This window comes from Triturus cristatus, chromosome 7, assembly GCF_964204655.1.
Source record: "Triturus cristatus chromosome 7, aTriCri1.1, whole genome shotgun sequence".
Lineage (NCBI taxonomy): Eukaryota > Metazoa > Chordata > Amphibia > Caudata > Salamandridae > Triturus > Triturus cristatus.
The window spans coordinates 315929941-315951184 of record NC_140590.1 but is presented as its reverse complement, the minus strand read 5'-3'; the positions used below and the strand labels follow the sequence as shown (position 1 = coordinate 315951184).

Here is a 21244-nt window from a genome sequence, read left to right as displayed (position 1 = left end):
AAAGTGTTTCTGTTTATCCAAAGATTAATTTGAATATGAAGAACATATACTTTTTAACATATCACTCCACAATCAAATTTAAACTAAACAAAGTGTTTACTTTCTTTTCTTGAAAACGGTGTCTTTGTGTGTTTTACTCCCAGTGCTCCTTGATGTAGATGGCTCACAAACAGAAATACTGCTCAGCTTGAGCCCTCTTCAGTTTCCCCAGCTGACCTTCCTGGCCTAATTTCTTCATTAGCAATTTGCTCCTCCTCTAAGGTTTTTATTATTTGGGCTAGGTTCCTTGCTACATCATATCCTTGTATGTAAATCATATTTAGCGATTCCTAATTTGCAAACTATTTTTTTGTCACAATTTAGGAAGTACTAAATATCCTTTTCGTACATCAGGACCTTAATGAGTTGCAGGCCTTGTCAAAACAAGAACCATATTTACAAGTAGTATATAAGCAGATTCCTTGAACCCCAAAAACGCAACACATTTCTGTGTACATTTGATGTTCGATTAGCAAAGATGTATTATATTGATCATGCTGAGCAGACAAGGTAGACAAAACAGTTTTTTGTTTCATTCATTCACTCAAACAAAACAGGCAACAATGTTTGTGAACCTGCACAAGCTTTGGGAGTTTGTTTCTAAAAACAGAAAAACTTTAGCAACTGCTGCACGGCGCTCAGAACAGACAGTGACCATCCACCAAACCTTTTGTACATTGGAAGGAACTACCGTGACAGCCGCTCCTTTCAATGTACAGAGATGACCGCTGGGCTGGTCACATCTAAATTTGACAGATGGGAGTCTTTCAGAATGGCGGAGGTACTATCCTCCACCACTCTGATGGCTGGAGTATCATCCATCAAATTTTTAAAAAGGCCTTTAGCCATTGGGTCACTATGAATTTATAAAATTGAGCAACCTTCAAATTGCAAGTGTTGGAAAAACCTTTAGTAATTTATGATAAAGCTGTATCCCGTAAAGAAAGACAGTGGGCAGACAAGATGTGCCTGAATGTTCACTTCTGAATGTCCAAGGCGGAGAATGACCTTCACAACGCGGTTGTTACACTGCGGTAGGTTTACATCGCGGGCATTACAAAGCAAGTCGTTACAATGACTTGCGCTGGATGGTGCTCTAAGCTAAGGAATAGTATGATTTACTATTCCAACACCTTCCCTACTGTAACGTAGGCTGGAGTTGGAATAGTAAATCATACTATTGTAACGACATGCGTTGTAACTAACGCGATTTATGATACTGCGTTGTGAATGTATGCGTTGTAACGTCATACATTCGTCCAAGGCTATGTTCTGGGAAAGGTTTTCCAACTTTTTTGCTTGTATACTTATGTGATTGGATGCCAGGAATTGTGTAAATTTGTCGGTAGATCATCCCACTGTATTGTTGTGGGAGTCCCATTAGTGTAAAACAAGATTGCTCAAGTGTTGCAGTGTATTGTGTAGGTATTTAGGTAGTGTTTTCCAAACCCATTGTGAGGCCTTAAGAGCTTCTTATAGGCAGGCACCTACATGCATATAGTATGGTGCTTATCGTCCTTGGCATAAGGATCTTCATCTCCATTCGAAGACGACTCGGATAATCTGTGCTGAGTTTTCTGAGGCTAGGGTAGATTCATAAAGGCCCTGCAGTTATTACAGATAATCTGGCCCTAATGAATGGAGAGCCACAAGCTATAGTGATAGAATGTATGTATATTATTGTTGGAATAGGATATAAAGCAGCAATAGCAAACAGAACATATACGATATTATGGTCTGGCTGTGTATTCTAAGGGAGAATTGGCAGAAATAGCTTGCCATGGTTATCAAAGAAATCAAGACCAGAGACCAAACTTGGGATGGAGATTGTTCAAGTTATGGACAATAGCACCTTGGAGAAAAAGGTCACCTATGTCTTTCAGTACGTCACTTAACAAGGCCACATAGATGAAAGAGATTGTTGACGCTATTGCAGGCCGTACTGAGCCCACTAAGGAGACCGAGCCAGTCCATTTTAATCACATCTTCTGAAGCCACAGTACAGGGCAGACTTATCCTTGATCTTAAGGATAACTCCTACTGAAACTAAACTTGGGGAAATTAAATTTCATGGAATGTAAATAATATGAATTGACTTTCAACCAATTGTTCCAAGACGTTGTTTTTGCACCTCACTACTTTTTAAATGTCTTTGGATCTTTTGTGTTGTTTGCATCAGAATTTGAACTATTTTCAGTCACATTTCTTTTTGTTGCATGAATTAATAAAAAGCAGTTTAGATAAGGTGTTAGACAGAAAGTAACAGTAGTTGCTAAAATACATTTTAGAAATGTACAATAGGTGATTTTAACGCTTCCAAATGAGAGGGCTATATTATATAACAGTGCTATTTTATAATGGAACATTATATGACACTATAGCAGTTATATATAACAGCTGTATTTGTGTTTTTAATTGTTCATTTTTATTTCTTGCTTTATCACCAAAGGTGTTGAAACTCAATTTGAACAAACTGGCATAAGCTTGTTGTGGAAAGGAGCATGGCATGACATGTGCGTTCACAGTTGGGATTAGGGTGACATACATTTAGCTGGATCCTAGTGCTGAGGTGAAGATATTTAACGTGTTGCTGTTTGGATATAAATGTATTTGATTGTGTCCTCATGCTGGGGTGGAGAGGTCTTCTATTGTACTCTAATGCCTGGGTGGAAATGTATTTGGAAATTTTCTGTAGTGCAGATGCTTTTGTGTGCTAAATCATTGTGCATACGTGAAGGCTCCTTTGGTTGTGACCTGGTAATGGGGTGAGATATCTTTAGTTGTGTCCTTGTACTAAGGTGAGGATGTTTATGCTTTTGACCTAATGTACGAATGAAGAAGACTTTGTCTCCTGTTGGTGTTGGGATGCAGCAAATGTTTTTGATTGTGGCCTGGACTTAATATGAGATGGCCACTGGTCATGGATAAAGATGTTGTTGGTTAAATGTCTTGTTGTTGTGCAGGAAATGTTTTCAGTTGTGTTCTATTAATAGCATGAAGTAAAATGTAGTTCTATATCTAGGTCTGTGGTGGAGATACCTTTGGTCATGTGCCCCGGTGCTGGGCAGGAGATGTCTTTAGATGTTTGCTGGTGTATGGGTGGGGATTTTCTCTGTTGCATGTCCTGGTACTCCAGTAGAGATGCCTAGGGTCATGCCCAAGTGCTTGCATGGATCCAAGTACTTTACTGGCGATGCTTTTGCTGTTTGGTACAGTGGTCGAGATGTTTTTAGTTGTGTGCTATGGTGGAGTTGTTTTTGGTCATGTGTTCTGTTGTGAGTACAAATGTCTTTTATCATGCTTTATGGTGGAAGGATGGAGATATCTTAAGTCATGTGCCCTGGTGCAGGAGTTGCATTTTGGAAAGGTGTCCTGGTGCTAAAGCCGAGATTTCTTTGATCCTGACTCACTGTATTGAGGTGAAGATCCATTTGGTTATTTGCCGTAGTTCTGGGCTGGTGATGCCTCTAGTTGCTTACTGATGATAGAGTTGACTTGGTTATATGTCCAGTTGTTTGGGTTGAATGTGCCTTTGATTGTGTTCTGGGAATTACTGTAACATGCCTTTGAAATTGCCCTCAGAGTCAAATGCCTTTGAACATGTGTCCTTATGTTAGAAAAATATATTTGGTATTTTGTCCTAGCTTTGTATTGGAGAAAACTTTAATAACATTTTGACTTCGAAGTGAATGGTACTTTTGTTGTGTTGTGGTGTAGGGGTGGCTATGTCTTTTGGCATGTGTCCAGTTTCGGGAGATAAGATGCCTTTGGTTATGTGCTGGTGCTTGGAGGAGGATGTCTCTAGTAAAGATGTGAGAATGTTTTTGATTTTGTCCTGGTTCAGGGGTGGATATGCATTTGATTGTGGTGAAGAATACTTTACTGCTGTTATGGTGGTGACCATATTTGTGAGGCTGAGGCTGAGATGCCATTAGCTGTGATCTGATGATCACAGAGGCAGGCATCTGTTCTCGTGTCCTTCTGCGCAGGAGGAGACATCTTGTTTCATGGTGTTGGAATCAAGATGCTAATTAATAGTCATATGTCCTGTGCTAGAGTGGAGATGTCTTTAGTTGTGTCTTGTGGTAGATAAAAATGCTGCTGGTTGCTCCTCATACCAAGATGGCATGCCTTTGGTTATTTCCTGATACTGGGGTCGACACGCTTTCCTCTGTTTGACTTGTGCTAGGGTGGATCTGTCTTTGGAGAGATGTCCTTTTTATCTAACGGAAGTGGCTTTGTCGCATGTCTTGTTTCCATAGTTATAGTGCTGTGCTCCTTGTTTTAGGTATCTGGTGCTTGAGCATGTGTCTGGAGGGGAACTCTTTGACTACTTGGTAAAAAAAGGCCGCCTGACACCAAAAGAGGCACGAAAATTCTTCCGACAGATCATCTCAGCTCTGGATTTCTGCCACAGCTACTCCATATGGTGAGTAATAAGCAATCACTCTATCCTGAACTTTGTTGTGAAGGAATTCGAAGTTGTGTTAAGTGGTTTCATAGTTTTTCATGTTTTCTTTAGTATTGTGTAAAGTTAATTTCTTATATTCATGTTTCGTTAAGTTATTATTAGTGTTTTTATTTTGATTTACATTTTTTACTTCAATATTCTTTACTTTCTATGTGCTACTTGATGAGTTTTTGTTATATTCCTATTCACACCTTGCTTTACGTCTACTTTAGAAAGATTTACTATACTTATTTCTCTTAATCTGTTTCATTGAGTTTTCACCCAGTCATAAGGAGTAGACCATTATAGTGAACAGTCAGTAGCAGCAGATTGCCGACGAGACATATAATAAGCATTTTCAACCGTAGGTGTCATCTATAGATTTGCAATCATGTATATGTAACATAAGCTAGATAGCAGCAAGCGCGCTGTGAGTATAACATTTGGACAAATGAATAAAAGAGCCATAAGGGGTGAAATAAGGAGAAAACTACTGGGGGGAACAAGATGAGGTTTGGCATGCTTGAGTCAAAAAGAGATCAACCGAATGGACAAACCACAGCTGTCATACAAAATCGAGAAGATCTATGAATTACCGGCATATTATCGCCCAATAACAGTTCATGGCGGATTTACTTGCGTTATGTCTGGATGGAAATATTTTTATTTTACTTATGCTTTCTTAATGCAGATTCAAAGGACTAATATTTCCCTTTCATGTTTATTTTACTTGTTTACTTTGCATAGAGTTAGCACATGTATGTTTCCTTCACCTGTAAACGTTAATATAATATGTTATACCGCAGAACGTTATTCATTATTTAGAAGGTAGATTATTTGAGAAGTGCGTATGCTGCCTAAGTAGCATGATTATGATATTAAACCCAAGAATCACATTATCAATCACTACTGATCGTTGCTTTGAAGAAGTTGCAGTGCTGCCTTGAAGCTCTATCGCCCTGCCTACAATTTACATTACAGGATTTACAGTGAATGGAGAAATTACAACTCCAGAAGCTGTATGATGCAACAGAGTAAGGGGCTGAGCTAAATACAACCTAAGCATGAGTGGCCAATGTAGGCCAAGGGGGTATGGAAGCATGTTGATATCCACAGTAGATAGAATTGCATAAAGTGAAACTCAGTTGATGTTAAGGGCCCTTGGGGACATCGAGAACTGTGTAGAATGGTGGTGTTGGGACTGCTAATGACAGAACCAGTCACCTATGAGGAGTGCCTCATATGTGGCTGACCCTGTACCCAACCCTACTCAGTGTTGGCTGGGGATCTTTGAAAGCAGTAAGATGTAAATATTGGCCTCGAATTGCACCACTCAATTAAAGCAAGCCAGACAGACTTCCTCAAAGGCAGGTTGAGCAGTGCTTAATTTGTAACAAAATAAGTGCCAGGGCCTAGTCAGGAGGCCACCTCAGCTTGCACCACCAATTGCCCCTGCCACGCTGCCAATGGCAGTACCAACACAACTATTAACCATCACACTGCTACAAGTGTAACAATTCCGACTGTTCGAGGTCCCCATAGCTACAAGAATGGCTAATGTGGCAGGCATTAGTTGATTTTAATGTATATTTAATTAATAAGCAACTGTTGTTCAGCACATCTCTAAATTACACAAACAGTACCTCCACGTGTCAGGAGTCATAAGTGCTGGTGTTGACAATTAAGTGCCAGTGCTGACCAACAGAAACCACCAGCTCAAATTTAGCACTGGGTTAATGAGAGACAGTTATTATGTATTAAAAGATCTTCACTTCCCCTCCTGGTAAGAATTGGTTTCAATGTAGCCTAACCCACAAAGCTATCCACTCTGCCTTCTATAATCCCCCCATGATGGAATCTTATCCCACAGTACATCAAACTAAACCCAGACGTTTTATCATTCAGAAACTACTGGGAGACCTCTTCAATGTATACCTCCCACCCTACCACTCTCTCTTCTGTGTTTACAGCCACTGTTAATGTAACCTTTTGCTGTCTATGTTCATTATTTCTTTGTAAAGTGCTCTGCTGCCAATGTGACTAGATTTAAATAAATGAAATGGTGTGCCAAGCAAGGGTGGCCCTCCCCAGAAGTGCATGTGGGGAAATTATGGCAAAGAGGTGAATTTTAAGAACAATTTCTCTAACATATGTTTAAAACACCATCGATGATGTAATATTCGAGTAGATGCAATTTTCACATGGTGTATCATATTTCAAAGTTTCTTTCTTCAACGTGGGAGAGGAGTTGGCCTAAAGGCTAGGGCGGTTGACCTCGAATCTGGGGAACTGGGTTCAAGTCTCGGCATATGACGCTGAAAATCCTGTGATTCTGGGCAAATCACTTAATCTCCCCGTGCCTAACAACATTTTTTATGTGTCCTCATGTAATGCAATTGGTGCTATGTAAAGTGCTCTGATACCCGATTCGGGTCAAGTTCGCGCTATATAAAACTCTGTAAAATAAAAAAACAAAATAAAAGTGTTACTTCCTTTAAATGTTCTATCCTGTCCTATCAAAGGAGATTCTCAATCTTATACCAGATTTTACAGGCTCAGACAGAAATGCTATTACCCAGCTTACTAACCTTACAGATTTCGACAGCAGACAGGTTATTCCAGTCCTACTGGCTAAGGTCTCATCATGCTCCTCAAATACCGGTATTCGTACCATTAAAACGTAGAGCTTGTAAGAAGCCATGAGTCAGTAACCCAGACCACTCAGGTAAAGTCAATACCCAAAAACCCATAACTGTAAACTTATCTAGATGGAGCAGGCTTAGGAGTGTCCTGCAACTGTAACCCAGGAGCAGCAGAGAACCTGTATCAGCAAGCCTCAAGCTGTCCTCTCAAACCATCTCCACCATTGCCTCCACATCTAACTGTTCTTGGTGTTCTGCTGCAACTCTACATCAGGATGCAAGTCTTTGCCAGATGTGGGCACCTACCAAGGCAGAGATGGTTGGAATGTGTCCCAAGGTTTCAGTTTTAAGATCAGCAGACTCTCCATATCAGAAAGCTTCTGGTTTTGACTTAAATCCACTCATCTCCATCACAGCCCGCTTGCTCAGGGTTTCTTGGTGATGCTGCTGCAACTCCACACCAGACCAAAATTCTTCCTCTGATAACGATTCAGCAGCATTTGTCCTAAAGTGGTGGATCAGCTGTGCTTTACCTCTGTTCTGGTCGGTTGGTTCTACCCCAAGTGCAGCTGATAGGTAAGGACTATAAACTAAAAAGAATCACTCTTTGTAACTGGAACCGAAGCTTACTGTTAGAATGTATCTAGCCCTAGAGTGATCGCAACCGTTTGGATTACATCAGTCTCTCCACTAGATGTGGCCATCTATCCCTCTTTTCGACAGCAAAAGAAGAAAAGGACTTATCAAGCTGGGTCTACCACAAAGGTCTAGGCTGACTGTCCTACTCTTGCTCACTCTTGTGGCCACATTTAGATCTGCAAGAATGCACATTATTTCTGTCCACTGCAACCCCTGTCTCTTTTCCTCCTGCCAAGATGTGTGACTCATCGTCTGCTAGTAACCTGTTTTGTTTAAAATTAATTCCTCTCTTAATTTTGCTCCACAGACCAATTTGGTGTAACATGTTGTCCTCTTCCCCTATATAACATATGTAAACTCGCATCTCTCATTCCTTTTTCATCACTTGCGCTACTTGCCTATTAAATTCCATTTTAATTGATAATTAGTTAAGTAGTTGTACCCAAATACCTAACAGTTCCACTTCAATCCACTCAGAATGCTTTTGTTTGTCTTTTCTTCTTTCTTCTTCAATAACTCCTCATTTGTGTCTATAACCTTGAATATCTTTTTCTTTTAAATGTGAAGTACAAATAAGTATTGTTTTTAAATGCTATTACTCTTTTGCTCCTTCTTATATATGATGTTGCTGCTCTTCTCATATACTCGTAATCATCCTTTGCGTTCTGCTAATTTGAGTTTGTTGTCTGTACCTTATTCTCCATGTGCTGTGTCGCTCTTTCATTCATTGATATACCTTACTTGCCAATTTATTATGGAATCAGTTTATTTTCTCATTAAGAGATGCTCCTGATCTGCTTACTTTTAGTAAAGTATTAAAAAAGCACCTATTGTCCCTTTATTATCAGACTAAGGGTCTGATTTTGGTGGACAGGTTACTTCTTCACAACGCGATGTATTTCCTGCCCAACTCATAAAAGGGTTCCATAGGATATAATGCACTTGTATTAAGGGTGTATGTTATATCCATCCAATTTTGACAGAATAACCCATCCGCCTATCTTTAAAGGCATCCTTTAGTCTTAGCTGTTGTGTAAAGTGCACCTCTGTTTCTACCGGTAATTGTGTCAATAGAGCTCTTGGGGCGCAAGTACTATAAAATGTTAAATACATAAATAAAATTCCTCCAGTACAACTATGCTATTTGAAGAGTATAGCTGCAGTAACAAAGACACCCCACTGATATCTCTTGGTGTGTCACACCAGTATCTGTCTTCCTTGCAGCATTCTGGCTCCTATGAATCCTTGGCTTCTGTCATCCATGTGTTACCTTCAAGGCTTGTCCGACTTATACTCTATCTATGAAGGTGTAGGCAGTGCACAAAATCGCTTCATTATGTGATCGCCTTTATAGCCTCAAGGTTCCTCAAGCCACGTTTAATCGCAGTCTAATTCTAGTCTGTTTATCGACTGACCTCAATAGTATTCACTCAGGAAAGTATAATGTGCTTTCCAAATACGTCCCAATCTATCCAAATTATACACTGCACCAAGCAGGCTAAACTCTATTAAGAAAGTGGATTCCCACAACCTCATAGACAACAAGTGTTGAGACGTCCCTTCACCAATCAGATGCAACTTTGCATTCAATCAGAATTCTTCAACTTCACTGCTGAGATGCATACTCTATAATGTCAGATCAACTAATGCACACCATGCAGACATCCCCTCTCTTACCAACTCACACAAGAAAGACCATACATCACTGAATCCTGGCTGAACTAATGTTCAATGTGATTTACTCTTTGGTTGCAGAAGCTACTCAGTTCCTTGCCTGGGAAACATATTCTTGAAACTCAGTGGGGAGGAGATGCTATCATTTTCTGAAGCTCACTGAACTGTACACACAATTACACAATTTTTTTGCATGCATGAAAATCTCCATCCATCATATCTCATCTAGCAGCACCTATTCAACGCATGTCCCCCAGCACCATTTACAACAAGGGTTGTATCTTATACCTATCACTACTTCTTTTCTACCTGGGTCCTTCCTTGACCCCATTGAGATTGACTGATCTAGTCACTCCATGTCCCTTTCCTCATTCCATTCACGAGATGAACCCTTATAAACAAATTATATGGGACAGTTGGATATGTGCTCTGAAATACATCATGGTAGTCAATATCCAGGGCATGTTGCTCCCCCCTGTCGATACCATTGATTACTCCACCAATATTAACTCTTACTTGAGGATGTACAATGCAGTTTTGCATACCTTTGTTAATTCTGTTGTCCCTCGAAAGCTAAGATGCCACTGATCCAAATCAAGTCAACATTGGCTAGATGACTCTTTACGAGCAAAGAATGACATTCAGAACTGGGATAACTTTGGCTATCCATCGAACCAAGCTCAGTGCCTTACAAAAAGCCTATCAACAAGTATTCAAAATATCAAAACTAGTTCTCGATCCCCTCAAATTCTGAGAGATGGTTGTTCAAATACATCAACGACAACATAGTCGCTCAGACTTTAGCGATCTTTTTAAAACATATTTTTATTGTTTTATTGTGTGTACATTATCTCATACTACAGTACAATTAACCTCAGACTTTATAATTTCTCTCACCTTTGCCAGCCAGTACCAACTGGTACCAAAACTGTTTCAAGACAAAAATCTTAAAATTTTTCCATCAAAGTACACTTGTTTATCACAAGCTTCTGCAAGGTTTATCATCAATCATCATACACCTTAAATCAGCTAATGCGAAGTGATCTCCATGTGAACATTCTCAAATCACATTTAGTTGAAAATAATTTATAGCAAAAGTTAAATGCCTCACTTAACCAGGGCACGTTTGACAAGCTTTTAAAAACTAGCCAAACAACAATACAAAACTTTCCATTCCGGACCATTATTGAGGAAGGCTATAGAATTGTGCTTTGCAGTTCGGCTCACAAAGTACATTAATGAAAATCGTCTCCTGGCGAATTACCAGTCTGGCTTGCATGTAGGATTTAGTAGAGAATCAGCAACCATTAAAATATGTCACCAGATTTACAGGATCCTTCACGAGGGCAGCTCATTCCTATTGGTCTTGCTGGACTTTTTAGCTGAATTTGACACCATGAATCATCAAAGACTGATGAACATGCTTGAACACTGAATTGGTTTTGAATTGTTTTTCTTCTTTTATTTCCCCCAAGTTAACATTTAGTAAATATTGATTTACATACTTCTAGAATCTCCACCATAACCTTATGTGCCGCATCCTTGTTTGACCTTTACATGGAACATCTCAGATTATCCCTAGCAGATTCATAGTTACTATACGGTAAACAACGTTTACAACAAAACTTTTTTTCCACAGGGAATCACAACGCGGTCGTTACAACGACCGCGTTGTGATTCCGCATACCATTACTCCGCAAATCGGAACAACGACTTGCGGAGGGAGGGGGAAGGTGTTGGATTTAAAATCCAATACCTTCCCTACTGTCCGCCCAGACTGGAGTTGGAATAGTAAATTATACTATTCCAACATCCAGTGCACCCCCTCCGCAAGTCGTTGCTCTCACTTGCGAAGTAATGGTATGCGGAATCACAACGCGGTCGTTGTAACGACCGCGTTGTGATTCCCTGAGGAAAAAAAGAATGCGGGATAAGGAGGCATATTCTTACTATACGCCCATACCTGAATGACACACAACTGTGCCTTGCGATGTAATCTCTGTAAGACATTCTTACACTGCAGTCTTGTTTTATGGCAATACAACATTGAATGTCTGACATGAACCTCTCTCAACATATTCACCTTCCTACTCATGTCAAAGGGCACAGCCTAGATCAAATCTGGTCCCAAAACATTTCCTTGGCTATTCAGTCTATCACGCCCTGTGTTTGGTCGGATCATTATTTGATCAATTTTACTATGACTACCGGGAGAAGTAGAAACCCCCTGCCCAAACCAGGAGGAAAAACTAGAAGGTGGAAGAATGTTGATGTCCCTGCTTTTATTTGTTCATTAACTTCTTCCCTTCCCTCGTTTGACCGGGACACCGAAAAGATGGAAGAAGCTTTCTCAGGGTGGTTACTTCAGGCAGCGGACGCTCACGCTCCTTGTACCTACTCTTCACGCTCTCGCCCCAATGACGCCCACAGGTGGTTTACACCTTTTCTGAAAACCCTCAAACTTGAGGTCCGTCAATTGGAGCGTAAGTGGCGTACAGCCTATTCAGAACAAGATAAGATTAACTATTGCAAGGCTCGCAAAAACTACCAAAAGCTTATCCTAAAACACAAAACCGACTATTTTTCGGAAAAGATTCTCAAGGCTCACAATCAATCCAAGGAACTGTTTAACATTGTGGAAGATCTCAGCACCAGTGACAGAACCTCCCTCCCGACAGTTCCCACTCAGGAACTTTGTAATTCATTAAACTCCTTTTTCTTTGACAAAATCTGCACCATTAAACAAAACATTCCTACCACTCAGTCTCCCCTTTTATTTGCAGACACTTTTTACAACCCTGCTACTTTGCACTCCTACCCTCCCATTGATAACGTTAATCTATCTTTACTTTTTTCTAAAATTAAATCCGGCTCCCCTGATGACATCTGTCCCCCTTACATCCTGAAAGAAGTGGGCACCATCATCCCTGGGGGCTTACTTCCCATGCTGAATGGCTCACTTGCTCAGGGTAAAGTTCCCAACAACTTTAAGAAAGCCCTCCTTATTCCCCTCATAAAAAAGGCAGGAGCCAACCCATTAGACCCACTCAATTACAGGCCTATATCTTTGCTGCCATACTGTGCTAAACTTTTGGAATCTCATGTATGTGACAGCATTTCCTCATTCCTTGAAAAGTCGGAATATCTAGCACCTAATCAGGCCGGTTTCCGCCCTTGCCATTCTACTGAGGCGGTTATCCTCTCGGTGCAGAATACCCTTAGGCGGAATGCGGATGAAGGGATCCATCAAGCTCTGGTACTCTTGGACCTTTCTGCCGCCTTCGACACGGTCGACTATACCATCCTGGTCGACCGTGTCGAACAGGCAGGCCTTAGGGGCCCTGCGCTGAGTTGGATCCGTTCATTTATCACTGACCGTACTCAATCGGTCAGACTGGGCTCCTTCACAGCTCCCACCATACCTACCATCTGTGGGGTACCCCAGGGCTCCTCGTTGTCTCCCTTGCTTTTTAATTTGTATCTACGCCCTCTTTTGTATTCCCTTAGGCACGCTAAGGTCACCATTTTTAACTACGCCGATGATTTCCTCTGAACACCAAGGACTCTGTGGTAGAATTTCAAAACACCATGTCCCACATTTGGAGTTGGATGAGCTGCAATCACCTGAAACTTAACCCAGGCAAGACCGAACTGGTCTTGCCTGGACAGAGCACCCTCAGCTGGAACCCCAGTTTCTGGCCCGCCTGTATGGGTGCCCCCCCATCCAAATCATCCTCGGTTAAGAGCCTTGGTGTTTTCATTAGTGAGGATCTCTCTCTGAAAAAACAGGTCGGAGCTGTTGTTTCCTCTAGTTTCTTTCAGCTGAAGAAAATAAAAAAAATCGCCCGCTTCTTCTCCCAAGCTGCCCTCACTCAGATCGTCATCTCCCTTGTTTTGTCCAGATTGGACTTTTCCAACAGTCTTTACCTCGGGCTCCATACTGGAGAGCTAAAACGCCTCCAGCTGGTTCAAAACCAGGCAGCCAGACTTCTCTTGAACATCCCTAGAAGGCAATCAGTCAGATCTGGCTTGAAACAGCTGCATTGGCTCCCGGTTGAGCAACGCGTGACCTTCAAAGCTGGGTGTATTCTCTTCAAGTCTCTACATGACGTTGGCCCTATTTTTATCAGAGACCTATTTAAAAAATACAGCCCCTCCCGTAACCTCCGGTCTGCTCATAAAGCCCTTCTGACTATTCCCCCGTATAAGAAGAAGCGGCTCGGAGGCAGCTGCTTTGACCTTCTTGCAGCTGCCTTCTGGAACTCTCTTCCTCTTCATCTGAAACTTAGTGACAACATCCTTACCTTCAGACATTCTCTGAAGACCTGGCTCTTCTCCCAGGCGCATCACTAGTTGTCTTTTTCTTCACCAACCGATGGCTTCGCCTGTTCCTTCCTACAGCGCCATGAAGCCTCCGGGCGTACGAGCGCTTAACAAATTTCATATAACATTAACATTAACATTAACAATCATTTGATGCTGAACCCACTGAAAACTGAGTTACTTCATTTGTCACCAATCAGCAATGTATATTTGACCTCGTATTCATTTCTGGGCTGAAGCTAGATGGCTTGTCCCCAAACCTCTATCTCATAATCAACTAAAGTCAACTGACCATGCTCACATTATTTCCGGATTGGTCTCCGGCAACTCCCCTGTCACAGGCACCCTAAAAATATTGTGCTCCGCTGAAAGCAGGATTTCACTTAACAGCCACACAGGTCTCACCCCAAAAAAGTCTGTCGCATTACATCTATTCTTGAAGACTTGCACCCTTTCCCGACTTAAAAAGAGAGCAACTTACCTAGTAGATCTTCTGATGGTCACTGGAGGACAATGTGATCTGAGGAATAAAGATACTTTCCTACTTAAAATATTAAACATAGAGAACACCTTTGCATAGAGAACGTATTCTTAATAGCAGCTGCTCACCAATGGAGTCTCTACCCACTCACCTGAGAATGCAACCAATCCTGTTACCCTTTTCTCTGCATCTGCACTTAAGTTAGGATCATCATCCTTCCACTGCATCTTTACTCTTGTTCTTTATTGTGCTCCACTCATTTTGTTATGTTACATTACAGTTAATTGTAATCATTCTCTGTTATTGATCATTTTAGACAAAATGCATTAATACCTGAGGGTTCAGGCTGTGGTAAAATAAAAATGTGAAAATAAACAAAATACAAATACATATAATTCAATCAATACGAACACAGATTACAAAAAATAATCTGTACACATGCATCTATAGACCCTCCGCTCTTGACATAACATATGTAGTGTTAAGATGTCATAGTGAAAATGCTGTGCAGAAAACTGTGTTAATGAAGTATGAGGGTGCCTGATTATGGTTAAAAACCCAGAAAACACAGTGCTCTTGGATATAAGTCTTTATTGGGTCAGAGAAGGGGGTGGAAGAGAATTGCAAAGGAATGTATTGGAATTTGGGTCTTGTGTCTATCAGGGTCAAGAATGTTGATGGGAATGGAACAAGGGACTCAACTGCATATTACAATGTAAGTAGCTGAGGGGGAAGTTAGATTCCTCTCCACAGAGCTCTGATCTTGTGCCAATAGCGAAAAAGAAGAAGAACCTGGGGAGTTCATGGCAAATGTGGTGGGCTGGTTATTCAGGGTAAATGCTTATTTGGGATAGGTTTAGGCAACATCATCAGGCTTGTCCTTTGTGAATATTAGGGAGCTGGTAATGATGGCTTGTGTGTACAAAACAGGGTACGCTCCATGGGAAAATCTTATGTTTGTTAGGTAAAGGGCCATAGAGTGTGGCATCTGTACTAATGGGAATTACCACAACAAAGATTGCTACTCAATGTTACATTCCAGGTAATATGAGTTTGACATGAAGTGTCCTCCTACTTGTTCAAAAACCGGTGGCTCATAGTAAAATATTCTTTGTCTTGGACAACCTTTATATTGTCCTATATGTATGAATGGGTGAGGCAAATTACCTTTCTGTTTTTCCTTAGATTGGGTTGTTGGTAGAACCTTGCTTGGCTGCAATAACATGATTTCTTTATATGCATCATAATCCAGGGAGGTAATTATGATGCAGTGCTGTGCATGTGAGGGTGTGGTAGGTTTATGCTATTTCTATTGAAGTTCTAGGTTGTATGTTAGTGTGGCATGTGACAATGCTGTTGGTTAGGTAGCACTCTAACATCTTTATGTCCTTGATGCTGTGTTGTGTGCATGAGGATGTTCTGCCTTGCTTGTTCTGTCTGAGGAAAACCATTTGTAGGTTTGTCTCGAACAATGGTGGGTGATGATATTGTTGAGTGGTGAGCACTCTTGTATATGCAATAGAATGCAGATTATGGGCTATGGAAAGTGTGTTTGTGGCTTTTAGTCCAGTTGTCTATAAATGTACTGGTTAGGAGGATATATGGTGTGGCTTCAGTGTGGTTGATACGTGAATCCAAAAAACTAGTGATTCTCTAAACCAAAGCCTTTATGCGCACATGTGTGATGAGCAGTGAGTAGCCAGTCTTGTACGAGAGAAGTAAGTAGGCACTGCAGGGCACTGCAGTGCAACATTGCAGTTTTAGGATCATCACTACCTGGCTAGTAGAGGTAATACAATCAGGATTAATAGATCATGGTCTAGAACTTACATTAGATCGTCTAAGGAGTGGTGTTGGTGTGGCATCGATATTTTGTGTACTAAGATACACTGGAAGCAAGACTGTCATGTAAGAGAGAAGCATAAGGAACGGTTAAGTAGGTTTTACGCTAACAGATATGTAGACCTAACAACATTTATGTGGTTAGGTTAATGGCAGTAAAAATAATTAATATTATATAAGTCAATATCTTGGCATTGTTGACCTTTTTCACATGGTGTATTATTCGAGGCAAGGAATCCCGACATGTGGCACCAACCTGTCAAGCAGCGGTGCCGGAAAATCCCATCCTCCCGAAGTGCAACTGCTCTGTAGCTCTTTGTCTCATTGATCTATGGTGTGGCTTCAGTAAGCATACAGGAAGGATTGCAGTTGAATGACAGGTAGGAAAATGTGCAGATGTAGAGTGTAAGGAATTTGGTCTTTAGTCCTTCCAACACTTACCAGGGCCAGATGAGTTGAGAAAAGGTGTAGCTCTTTCTTGAGCCCAAGTGGGTGTGACAAGGAGCCATTTCCAACCTGCCTATGTTCATTATGCATGATACGAATAGCCCGGTGTAAATGGCACCCACAGATTGAAAATAACACCCATTCCCACACATGAAAACAGAAGGAGTTGGACACAAGTTGAAAAAAGGCATCATTCCTTTTATCTCAGATATGCCGCAAGGGTTTGGGTGTAGAGGCTCACCGGAGAGAGAAAAAACAGTCATCTCTCCTGCTGCATAGCACCTGTGAGTATCTTCCCCATGGCTCAAGAAAGATCCAGCGAGAAATGATGCGATGCGTAGGCTTCAGTGCCTTTGCTGACCGGGAGCAGTCTTGGAATCCAGCAGTATAATGAAGATATGGCAAGAGCTTTCATTGCCCAAACCCTGACCAAACCAGAAAATGGTTCCTTTCTATCACCTTCCTCCATCCCAACTCGCATCTACATTCAACAGACCACAGAACTTCTTCCAAGCAAGTCCAGGGTCAGAGGCGCCGTAGCCAGGGGAACACATATTGGGATTCAGTCGAGGAGTCACCACCTGGGGCTATCCTGGGCTCATCAGTGTCACATCTCTCCTCATAAAAGTTCTCTGCAACACAATAGCTTATGGCCCATAATCACACCTGCCAACCCCACAGACCTCAGCCAGCAGAGGCCTGAAACAGTTAGTATAGATAAAGTTTTCAGTGCTTAGCTATATTTGGTACTGCCTGGAGACTAGACAGCAATAGTGGACTCCAAATATCGAGCAACTCCAAGAGCACATGAACACAAGCGATAGAGATCATATTGAACTAGGTGCCTTGCGTCACCCAGATGCGAAGGGACCATGCAGCAGGTGGGAAGAATAATACCTGATGGTGCAAATCGTAAAGGCATCAGACACAGATGATTATAGGGGTGTGGGGCAGACCGCCATTCTCCAGTGGGTTGAATGAGTCAACATTGATAATACATTTTCAGTAGTTGACTAAGATATTTGGTCTTTCCCAGGGTCTGGGCAGTTTTGTTGGACTCCAATATCAAAAACACGAAGAGCTCCTGAACACTAGCCATAGAGGTCACATTGTAGGGTGGACACAGACTGGTATCATACATGCAACAAGCAGCAAAGCTATTATCCGGGCACAAAGACAAACATGAAACTAGAACACAGAAACAAAAGACTGCCTCCACCTATCAGAATTCTACCTTACGAGGAGGATCACTGACAGCATGAGGTGAACAGCAGTCAAATATCTAATTGATGGCCTGTCTCCAAAGAGCTTGCTTACAGGGTGCATTTGAGGGGGGCCTGTCATACCCCACAAACACTCAAGATTATTAGGAGGCCATGGGAGACCTGGGTTCAGGAAGATACCCACCAATACTAGAGAGATCTTGGTAAAACCACAGTGAGGTAAGTTCTGGATGATGAAAGGACTAAAGGAGTATATCACATGGCAGCAGGAGGTAAGTTCCTGCTGAGCGGATCCAGTCAAGTGGTTAGGAAGTGGGTGCCTGCTCCCTAGAGATCATAGGGAGTGGCACTACAGCAAATGTGTCTCTTTATTTTTAGAGTGAGTGGAAAAGGAGAAAGTGGAGCGGTGCAAGGACAGAATGAGGATGGAGCATGAGGTCTGCAGCCAGCATCAGGACTACAGGGCACCCGTGCCACTACTCAGGGATCCAGCACATAGGCGCAAAGGCTTTGACTGCAGCTTTAGATAGGGAGACATAAAGGAAGAAAAGTAAAGGTGGGCTTATAGAGAATGAGAAAAGTACACCATAGCATAAGGATTTTGATTGGGAAGGGGAAATCTCCATGGATGGACACGATAAACTTAGAGTTTGGATGGATCTTTTCTGGCAGTCATCCTATATGGTGCAAGTAGGGATGTACAGCAGATGGGACAGCAAAGATGTACAGCAGATGGAACTGCAAAGCTCCAGACCTTAAGATTCATAGTGAAAAAATCAGGCGGGGCACTGCCATAAACACACAAGTGTAATTCACCCATAATGGTACTGCATTTCACAGGCATTGGACTGCCTGCAAATCTCATTAAAACAGCAAAATTTATGGTCTGAGGCATTGGCAAGCATTCACCGATCACCTTTTGTTTTTTATGTCTGTAAATCGTCCAACTTTTGATAGAGTTCACTTGACATTTATACATAAAGAGTAGATTGTCTAATGGGTTCAAAGGCGGGGAATTGCCCAGACACATGACTTCTAGAAACTGGCTGCACATGCTCCTACCACCCACAAGCTAGAGTTACCAACCTTGGTTGTAATTAAGGCACCAGGTGTGAGTCCGCTTCACTGTCCTGGGATTTGGTCCTGCTGCACACTTGGCCATCGGGTAAGAGTTGAGGCAGATATTTCTCAGCATGGGAATGTATGCAAGATTACTTTTGATGACCTTGAAGAGGCTTGAGAGCCCCAGACAGGCTCACATGTCCTGTTTGCCTTTCTACATACTGCTTTCAACCCCTAGGGAAGGTGGCAGATCCTTCTTGGTTACTGTTAGGTTGCCTAGGTTCTAAGATGTGTGGTATAGTTCAGTGTAAGAGGGAGCTATTAAGCTCAGTAGGAGTAATGTTGAGAGGTATGTGTTACCAGAATGACTGAGACTTAACTTAGTTTTTTGAGGTGGTTTTTCCAGCTGAGCCTTGATATCCATTGTGCATAGTTTGCATAGAATGCATAGAATAGGTCCTTTAAGCTCACATTGGTACTAGAAAGATGGCTGACAATCACCCTTTGTATTTGGGAACGTTTTGCTACTTACACTGTAATAAAGATAGGAATAGGGCCTTCCACCCTCCTTCATGTGTAAATTCTTGTGGTAGGAGATGATTGCTGTGTACAGCTTGTATTCCTGAATCCAATACCATTTGTAGACACAGGAATATGATAAATGTTCTATACACATGATCGTGACCTAAAATAATGTAATATAATTTGCACTGTGGGCCCGGATGTGGGCGCTGCCATGTAAAGGTGAGCTCCACATCCAAACATACTGTCCAGGTAGGTTGGTATCTGGAATAGAGAATTCAGAGCTACATTCGTCAAAAACATTCCAATGTCCTACTGTGAACTTCAGAAGTATGAATCTAGTCTTTTGCATTTCATTGACCATTAAAGGCTGCACCAAAGTTTTAGCTGTGGGGAACATTCATTATTGTCACATGTTGAGAGCAATTTTTTCTCCCAGTTGTCAACCTTTACATGATAGTAAGGTAACTTCACACAAATTGAACCACCTTGTCTTTGGGTTTGCTTGTTTGTTGTATGCTTGGCCTTGCCAGTCACAGAGACCTGAAGCCTGAAAACTTACTTCTGGATGAGAAGAACAACATTCGGATAGCGGATTTTGGCATGGCGTCACTGCAGGTCGGCGACAGTTTGCTTGAGACCAGCTGTGGGTAAGTACAAAAGGGGGAGTGCAGAGGTGGGCTGGGATGGGGAGGGCCAGGAAGAATATCAGTGGTCACGGATGATAATGGGAGCCATTTTAATTCCAGGAATTGGAGTCACATGGGGACGAATTTAACAGGATGCTGCAAATTTGACTAAAGGCAGCCAGACTTAAATAGATATTTGGAGGAGGGGAGGGAGTGAGTGTGACAGGTTCTCACATTTGGTGAGAGGCACTGGGAGGGGCAAGAAGAAGGGCAGATTTTTACTTATCAGTGAAATGAAAGATTGAGGGAAGATGAGGAGGAGACGGTCTTTACTTTCTGTTAAGCATTGGGACAATATGAGGAAGGAATGGGGCAGGACTTAATCCTAGTAACAGCAAGAAGAGAGATTGAGAAGTTGGTATTGCCGGCATTCATTTTAGAAAGATGTCAGGGGATAATGAGAGCATTGACTGCCTGGCTTTTACTTCTAGTGGCAAGCTTTTGGTAAGGAGGAGATCGAAACTAAGAAGCGTTCACCTTCAGAGACAAGTTTAGGACTGCAGGGGAAGTGAGACGTCCAGGACACGTTTACCTCAAATGACCAGCATTGGCAGAGGTTGTGAGGGCAAGAGGGAAAACTCTTCATGGCCAGTTTTTACTCTTTACTTTGGGAAAGGATGAGGAGGTTGACTGGGGAGGTCTTCATATCTTGGCCAGGAAAGAATGAGAAGCAAGGAAGACAGGCTATGGGAAATGATGAATGGGGAGGCAGAGGCCTTTGCCTCCAGTAGCATCCATTGGGAGAGGATTAGGACAGTGGAGGGATTTCTTGCTCCAGTTGCAACATTGCAAGAGTATGAGAAAAGTGACTGGAAAGCCTTCGCCTCAAGTGATAAACTGTGGACTAGGAAGAAATGCGGACTGATAGTGATTGTCACTGGATAGGAATCAGAGGGACAGTTTGTTACTGCCAAATGGCAGTCATTTGCAGATGGTGAACAGAAGAGGCAAGCAGTGGGAGCAGGGCACACCTTTACCTCTATTGACAGACCAAGGGAGGCAATGGGAAGGTTGAGGGGCCAGGTGTAGATCCCAATCCAAAGCCAAGTCGTTAATGGCATTCATTATACTTTGGTGTCCGACATATTTTTTGGGTTTGTTTGCTTCTTTTCATAGAAAGAAGACTTTAACAACTTTCTCTTAATAATGTACATTTAATTTTCTCAGCTGATGTTATCTTTTTTGCACTTTTTTAATTGAAAACAGGTCTA

The 21244-nt window shown here is 41.9% G+C and overlaps 1 protein-coding gene across 2 annotated transcripts in view; it reads left to right on the top strand.

Annotated features, from left to right (window-relative positions):
* Window positions 1–21244, top strand: part of BRSK1 (BR serine/threonine kinase 1) — a 348383-nt gene that overhangs the window by 243958 nt on the left and 83181 nt on the right. For both annotated transcript variants that reach the window (XM_085616379.1, XM_085616377.1), the window contains exons 4-5: window positions 4328–4468; window positions 19878–19994. In XM_085616379.1, coding sequence (XP_085472505.1) covers window positions 4328–4468; window positions 19878–19994 — 258 coding nt within the window. The remainder of the gene's footprint in view (window positions 1–4327; window positions 4469–19877; window positions 19995–21244) is intronic.